Source organism: Hypomesus transpacificus, unplaced genomic scaffold (assembly GCF_021917145.1).
Source record: "Hypomesus transpacificus isolate Combined female unplaced genomic scaffold, fHypTra1 scaffold_481, whole genome shotgun sequence".
Lineage (NCBI taxonomy): Eukaryota > Metazoa > Chordata > Actinopteri > Osmeriformes > Osmeridae > Hypomesus > Hypomesus transpacificus.
This window is the reverse complement of record NW_025813998.1, coordinates 5725-13297: the sequence shown is the minus strand read 5'-3', so window position 1 is coordinate 13297 and position 7573 is coordinate 5725. Positions and strand designations below refer to the sequence as shown.

Here is a 7573-nt window from a genome sequence, read left to right as displayed (position 1 = left end):
CACGGTATTTATTCATCTCAGCCTGGTTAACACCAAGTTAGTCCCGCTGCTTGGGCCTGCTGCTTGGGGTACAGCTACAGCACATCACCCAGACAGTGTCACTTCACCATCCTCCTCCTTCATTCATTCATTCATTCAACATACATCCAGCACCTTAATCAACGACGTTGTTTATTATAAATATAGAGATTTATTTATATTATTTGGAGCAGCATATGGAGTACTTTGGGGGGAAGTACAGGTGAGTGGACGTGATACAGGTCATGAGAGGGTCTGATCCTGGCCCCTTCACTTCACACCGTCAGCCTGGAAGTGCAGGTGAGTGGACGTGATACAGGTCATGAGAGGGTCTGATCCTGGCCCCTTCACTTCACACCGTCAGCCTGGAAGTACAGGTGAGTGGACGTGATACAGGTCATGAGAGGGTCTGATCCTGGCCCCTTCACTTCACACCGTCAGCCTGGAAGTGCAGGTGGACTCAAACCCCTCCTCCTTGTGGAGGGGAGGAGGAGGAGGAAGGGCGAGCAGGCTGCGTGACGGGCAGGGCATGCTGGGATTTGGAGTCTGAGCCGGGCAGGTCAGATCCTGGACTTCCTTCTTTGACCTCTGAATACAGCTGTGCAGGACATTCAACATGGACACAATGGAACACCTGGAGATGAGAGAAAGAGAGAGACATAGAGAGAGAGACACAAAGAGAGAGGGATCTTGGTTAGAGTGTGGTCAGCAGTAATGTGATGAGACTGCTGTGACGGCCTTTGCGTTCTTTTCTCACCTCATTGGCTGTGTTGTGTGTTCCCACAATGCGGATGAAAGAGGCAGGCTGTTTGTCAAACATCAGTGTTTGCCAGGATCTTTTCAGGTAGACACACACACACACAGACACACACACACACACACACACACACAGAGTACCTTAGATCAGCTGAAGCTACTGGATTTAGAATTAAAAAGAGCTTTCTTGGATTCAGCCCAGACATTACTTTTGTCCCAGGTCTAAATCCAGGAAGCCTTACGAGACGTGCACCCCTACCTGCAAGCAAGCTTGGTTCGGTCCACAACCTTGGTCCACTGCTGCTGATTGGTGGAAACTTCAATGTAGTAACTGTAGCTGCGATTGTCACAGTCCCAGAGCAGTAGACTGTTCAGTTCACACACACACACCACCAAGACAGAAACAGAGCCTGTGATGAAATAACAAAAACAAAACAGCTTTTCCACCATTAACCCCTCCTCCTCTGCAACCCTGGGTGACGAGGCAGTGAGCGTGGCGTGGTACCTGATGGAGCCCACCATGTAGGGCTGGGCCAGCTGGATGACAATGGCCCCAGAGCCCAGCTGGTGGCAGGTGTAGCCAGAGTCCCAGTCGTAGTTGGACGTGTCCCCGTTAAGAAGGGCGTTCCGACTCCGGCTCACGCCCTCAAACACGGTGGCGCCACAAGCGATGGTGGCAACGTTCTGGCTAGGGACTGATGGGGAGGGGGGGAGGGTGTGGAGGGAGGGTGGAGAGAGGGATGGGGGAGGGGGGGGGGGGCGTGGAGGGATGGGGGGGGAGGGTAGTGGAGGGATGGGGGGGAGAGGGGGGGGGGCATGGAGGGATGGGGGGAGGGGGGGGGGGGGGATGGGGGAGAGAGGGGGGGGCATGGAGGGATGGGGGAGAGAGGGAGGGGGGAGGGTGTGGAAGAGAGGGGGGGCATGGAGGGATGGGGGAGAGAGGGGGGGCATGGGGGGAGGGGGGGGGCATGGAGGGATGGGGGGGGCATGGAGGGATGGGGGGGCATGGAGGGATGGGGGGGAGAGGGGGGGCGTCGGGGGGAGGGCGGGGAGAACGGTGGAACAGGAGGTAGGAGAAGAAGAGACAAAAGAAACAGCGGTACTAGTCAGAAGAGAAAAATAGCCCAACTATTACTGCTAGGTGAACTAATGCACACGTGCAGCTATGTTAACCTGAGGCTTCATAAGCTCTTTACCCAGCAGGCCTTGCTCCAGCGTGTAGGGTTTCTCTGTGAACATGCACTCAAAGGCCACCAGGTGGAACACCTTGTTGACCGTGTTGTGGGTTCCCACCACACGCACATACCTAGGAGACACACACAGGGTCAGCAAACAATCCAATCAACTTTCTATTTTAATATATATAATAACATGCTGTGGGAACCACTGCAAATCTCTAATCTCAGAAGAATGAATGACTTTTCTACGTAGCAACTCTTCATGAGACTGTGTCTTTAGTTTCTGGTACATCTACTGACAGACACTACTAACAGACGGAGCACGGCCCGTTACCATGGCCACGCTCCTTCAGGGATGTTGCGTAAGCTCTGTACCTGCACACGCGGGCCTGAAAGAACAGCTCCTGCCAGGACCGACACAGGAACTTGGAGTGATTCACCACACGCACCCAGTCCAGCTCATCCATGGAGACCTCCACATAGTAGGAGTAGGACCTGGTTCAGGACCAACAGAGACTGCGTCACACATCCCATCTAACGCGTCGCCCCATCCAGAGCCCCTCTGTCTGTCACCTTCAGCACCTGCAGCCCAGCGACCCACCAACCTCCCTTTCACCCCTCCCGCCAATCAGCATGCGCCGTTGGTGGGCTCTTGCCAACGTGATTGGCTACCTACCGGCTGTTGCGGTCCCACAGCAGCAGACGGACGTGGTTGATGATGGAAGGCTGGCCCAGCTTGATCTGGAGCCCAGGCCTGCTGTGGCCCTCCTCCTCGATGGGGTGCCTGGAGAAGCCGTGGTCCAGGTCGTAGTTCTGGGTGTCTCCGTCCAGCAGGGCAGACTTGAGCTCCCCCTTCACCACCTGGGCCCCGTGCTTCATGGTGGCAATGTTCTCCTCGGGGACTGCAGCCAGGGGGCAGGATCACACCGGTGTTACAACCATGGGGAATGTGTTCCCTTAGACCAGTGGTCTCAACTCTGGCCCTCAAGGATCCTCTGTCCTGCATGTTCTAGATGTTTCCCTGCTCCCAACACACACGATTGATGGGAGTCAGATGGCAGAGCGGTTAGGGAGTCGGGCTAGTACACAGAAGGTTGCCGGTTCAATTCCCATGACTGGTTCACCTGTGTGCCATGTCCCATATTCATGGAATTTGTGCTGTTTAAGGGTTTTAGTGGTTGCGATATCTGTACTGTCCGGCCATACATAAAGGCCATCTGACATGTTCTACACTCATGCTGACCACTCTGCCGTGGATGGTCACATGATTCGAGCTCGTCTAATAAACAAAGTGAACCCTTTTCCATTGTGGTGTACCTTTGGCCTACCCTCTGACAGAAAACCATCTAACAATGAGTGAGAATGAGAGTTAGTGAGTGAGTGATAGAGTGAGAGAGAGAGTGTGTAAGAGTGTGTGTGTGTGTGTGTGTGTGTGTGTGTGTGTGTGTGTGTGTGTGTGTGTGTGTGTGTGTGTGTGTGTGAGAGAGTGTGTGAGAGTGTGTAAGAGTGAGTGAGTGAGTGAGTGAGTGAGTGAGTGAGTGAGTGAGTGAGTGAGTGAGTGAGTGAGTGAGTGAGTGTGAGAATGAGTGTAAGAGTGTGTGAGTGTGTGTGAGAGTGTGTGTGACAGACTGACTGAGCATGCCGCGGTAGTTGAGGTCCATGTCCCGGCTCTCGGAGCGGGTCTGGATGGCGTCCAGCAGGTGGTCTGGGCTCAGCAGGCCGGAGGGACGCACCACGTTCAGCATCTCAGCCAGGCTCATTAGCGGCAGACGCACCGCCGACATCACTTCCTGCGTGGCGGCCGGGTCGTCGTCGTTATGGAGACACCAGCGGCAGAGAGCCTGGAAGATCTCCCTCTCGGTGGCGGCAAAGGAATCCCTCTGTACCACGGCAAGGAGAGCCGTCTGCACACATGGGAGAGAGACAGAGACAGAGAGAGAGAGAGAGAGAGAGAGAGAGAGAGGACAGCTTAATTATAGCAAGTAAATTTAACTAACAGATTACAAAGATGACCAGAGGTCTTATTATCCCTTACGAGTGATAGACCAATTTCCAAATGAACCAAAGTCCATTTCCGTATAAAGTACATTCTAATCTCTATAAAGAGCCTCCGTTTCTCCCTGGGGGAGCGTGTGCGCTACCTTAGAGAGGGAGATGAAGCCGTCAGAAGCCAGCACCTCTGGAGCCTGCTTATCCACGTAGGAGCAGCAGGCCTGGGACAGGCCCTGGAGGCAGTACAGGCTGGCCACGTCGTACACCAGGCACACGTTCTGGGTGTGGAGCGCCGTGCGGAGGAACTCGCAGGTGGAGTCCTCCAGTGGCTGGAGGCCGTAGCGGTGAGCCAGGCCCAGGAAGTCCAGCAGGACGTCCTGCCTGGCTGAGGTGAGGCTGGCCCGGCCTGTGTATAGGTACTGGAGGAGCATGGAGAAGGCCTCTGCCTGGGTGTCCTGCAGGTGTACTTCCGCCTGGGGCATGGACTCCTTCATCCCGTTATATAACATGGCTCTGAGGAAGGAGGAATAAGGGGGATTCTGTTCATAAAAGCCCAAGATTTAAAGACGGCTAGCCTAGGTACAGCTTATCCACTGGGTATAGGCTAACTATGGACACGTTCCTTGTCTCGACGTTGACGGCAAAACTTACCTGAAGTACTGGCACCGAGCGGCCAGGATAACCCGGTGGGCAGGGAAGCGTTTACCCTCCACCAGGAAGGTGACATCGCTGTACTCCTCGCTAGACACCAGAGTGCCCAGGTGTTCAGACAGAAGGTGCAGGTGATCTATCTCCGACACAGACGTCGGGGGTCGTAGACTGTGGCTGTTACTCATGGTGCTCACATCTGGAGAGACGTTAACACAGACATTTGAGTATTAAAAACTTTTGGCACTAATTAGAACCGAAATCGTATTATAAATCGATGGCTTGAAGAATTGGAGCTATCGACATTTTGACAGGAAGCTAACTAGACTGCTAGCTCGCTAGTTCTTAGCCCAATAGTTCACGTGAGCACTACGTTAGGTAGACAGCCTTGCTAGCTTGTAAAGCTACATGCAGTCAATTTCCTTACTTGAGCCAACGTCGCTTTTCTTATGATCCAACCAAGTATAAAACCTGACCACTGAAGTACTGATTATAATAATCTCAGCAAGGCTAGTTATGGAGGCTAGCTAGCTACCCATTAACCGGATGTTGTTTATACTGAAGGAATTTAAACTACGTCATCTTTCATTTCTACCCAACAGAGGGCGAGGGCGTGCATGTTACTATTTAAATTAACGGAGCTTTCGTTTCTCAAAGACAAGGAACGTTTAATTGAAATTGTGTCTTAGATGTAGTTATGCTTATGTTATGCTTTACCAGCTTAATAACCATTGGATGAACACCTGGCGTAATGCCTTATTATACCATCCGGTGGCAGTGTAGGCTAACGTGTGTCAAGACGCTGGCATCAACTTCCCCTTTCTATCAAGCAGGCTCCTTCATTGTCTGTTTATAAATCCAAACTTAAAACGCACTTATAAGCACTAGCGTTTTTCACCAATTCTTGAGTTGTAATGGTACTTATTTTACTGTTATTGACTGTGTTTAGTTTTTACTATGTATTTTATGGTGTGTTTGTGCTTTTGTTCGGCACCTCGGTCAGCCTTGCTGTGTTAGTGTTCTTTATAAATACAATTTACTTACTTACTATAAGTTTCTCTCTCTCTCTCCCTTGCTTTCTCTCTCTCTCTCTCTCTCTCTCTCTCTCTCTCTCTCTCTCTCTCTCTCTCACACACACACACATTTAAGCGTGCATGTTTCTGTTTGAGCTTTTAGAGCCTCTGTTGCCTTGGTCTGGGCTCAATTTCTGACGGCTCCTGCTTCTTTGATCCTGGCAGAGACGGGCATGGCTCACAGGCATGGGGCCCAACTAGGTCTCGCTGACTGCCAAACACTCCATATACCCTGCCTGGAACAAACACAACTACATCATGATGTGAGGCTGACCACAGCCTAACACCGGCTAAATGTTTCCAAATGTTGTTCTTTGTGATTCTCCGTGTGTTCCTGTTAGGGTTGGAGGAAAATATTGCGCAGATTGTGTGTGTGTGTGTGTGTGGGGGGGGGGAAGTTGTTTGGTTGATTATGCTTGTTTTCTCAAAGGTAAGGGCCGCGTTTCCCAGATTCGTTATGAAGTTCTTAACGCTTAAAGCTTCTTAGGAGCGTTCGAAGAGCGTTCTAGAGCGTTCTTAAAACGCTTCTAAGAAGCTAGCGTTAAGAGCTTCTTAACGAATCTGGGAAACGGGGCCACAAGACATTGTTTCACACAGCCTCGTCCCATTTGATGTTGTAAAACACGAATGTTCATCTCTGTGTGTGGTGTTTCCCAGACATAGTGTAAGTGCACACCAGGTGGGCTTCATTAAGCTGTCATAAGGATGACATAGCAGACGCCAGTACCAGTCATAACAACTGATGTCAATTCATTACTAAACGCTATGGCAAAATCATAACACTCTGGGGAGCTGTTATAACACAAACACACACACACACACACTATTAATACGGCCTGGAAACTGTTCTTCTGTGAAAAGTAATTACTTTCTAAAGCATGGGAGTCTGTGATGGACTAGCTGGCTGTTCTGTAGGCCTATTAGCTTCTCAATGCCTTTTCTTTAATGACCTCACTTTATGACCATTTTAACACTTCACTGTGGAATGTTTTATATTCAGCTTTCTTAAACTTTCCAAAGTCTCCATGCCGAAACGTACAGAACAAATGTAGTTTTAAATATCGTTTTTAGTTGCGAAGGACCGTTTGTAAAGCTCTCATTTGAGATGAATTACTGATTGCAAATACTAATGAGTCCATATGTCCTTTGTTTATTTTGACAGGCTCAGTCTTGCCAGTCAGTGTGAACGAAGATGGTTCATGCTTCATGTGATAACGTCACTTAAAGATGTGCAGCTGTTCAACCGATGAGAGCAGTAAGGATGTGATTTGAATGTTTGTTCTAAAGATGAAAATAAAAGTTATTTTATTTCCTTAACCTGCATGGCTCAGGTTCAAACTAGTGTTTTAAGTATCAACCTTTCTCGAAACGAGACAGCTATGAAGGAATAATTACCCTGAACAAATAGATCTGTAGAGCACATCATATTTCTTCTTTTTTTTTTTATTAACAGACACCATGCTGACAGCTCTGTCATTACCTGGCGCACCAAGAATAATGTAATTTATGCTGTTAATCATACAATCATGTGAACATAAATGTCTAGTAATCTCTCCTCTGAAGAATATTTTATTTGTATTGTTTATAAATATTATATGTTGGTCTTGTTTCTCATTTAGTCAGAATAGTCCTATTGCTTTGTCTTTGGGTGGCTGAGATATTAAATCAAATAAAGTTATGAAAATAAATACTATTGCATTACGCAGCAGAAGACACAAGGGAAGCAGGATTTTCATATTGCAGCAATAAGCTTGAATTGGATAAATGCATCTGTTTCGCGGCTGGTACCAATGTTGTGAAAGGGTATACGATAATAATAGCAATCTGTGCGTTGGTATGGATCTCATACCTCATTGAAAGCACAACATGGAGTGGGACACTGCTTATATTGTATGCGTTTATGAGAGA

The 7573-nt window shown here is 49.2% G+C and overlaps 1 protein-coding gene and 1 long non-coding RNA gene across 2 annotated transcripts; one reads left to right on the top strand and one right to left on the bottom strand.

Moving 5' to 3' along the window:
• Window positions 1–173: 173 nt before the first annotated feature.
• On the bottom strand, window positions 174–5496 carry LOC124465398 (BTB/POZ domain-containing protein 9-like). The gene is made up of 11 exons (XM_047017160.1): window positions 5020–5496; window positions 4596–4791; window positions 4094–4457; window positions 3586–3856; window positions 2629–2854; window positions 2328–2447; window positions 1971–2080; window positions 1280–1469; window positions 1034–1141; window positions 776–854; window positions 174–652 (listed from the first exon to the last, which is right to left on the bottom strand). The coding sequence occupies exons 2-11, from the start codon at window positions 4778–4780 to the stop codon at window positions 479–481; spliced, it is 1827 nt and encodes a 608-aa protein (XP_046873116.1). The 5' UTR covers window positions 4781–4791; window positions 5020–5496; the 3' UTR covers window positions 174–478.
• Window positions 4731–7310, top strand: LOC124465399. The gene is made up of 4 exons (XR_006955792.1): window positions 4731–4819; window positions 5831–5928; window positions 6828–6920; window positions 7119–7310. It is a non-coding gene; the product is annotated as an uncharacterized LOC124465399 (long non-coding RNA).
• Window positions 7311–7573: the final 263 nt, after the last annotated feature.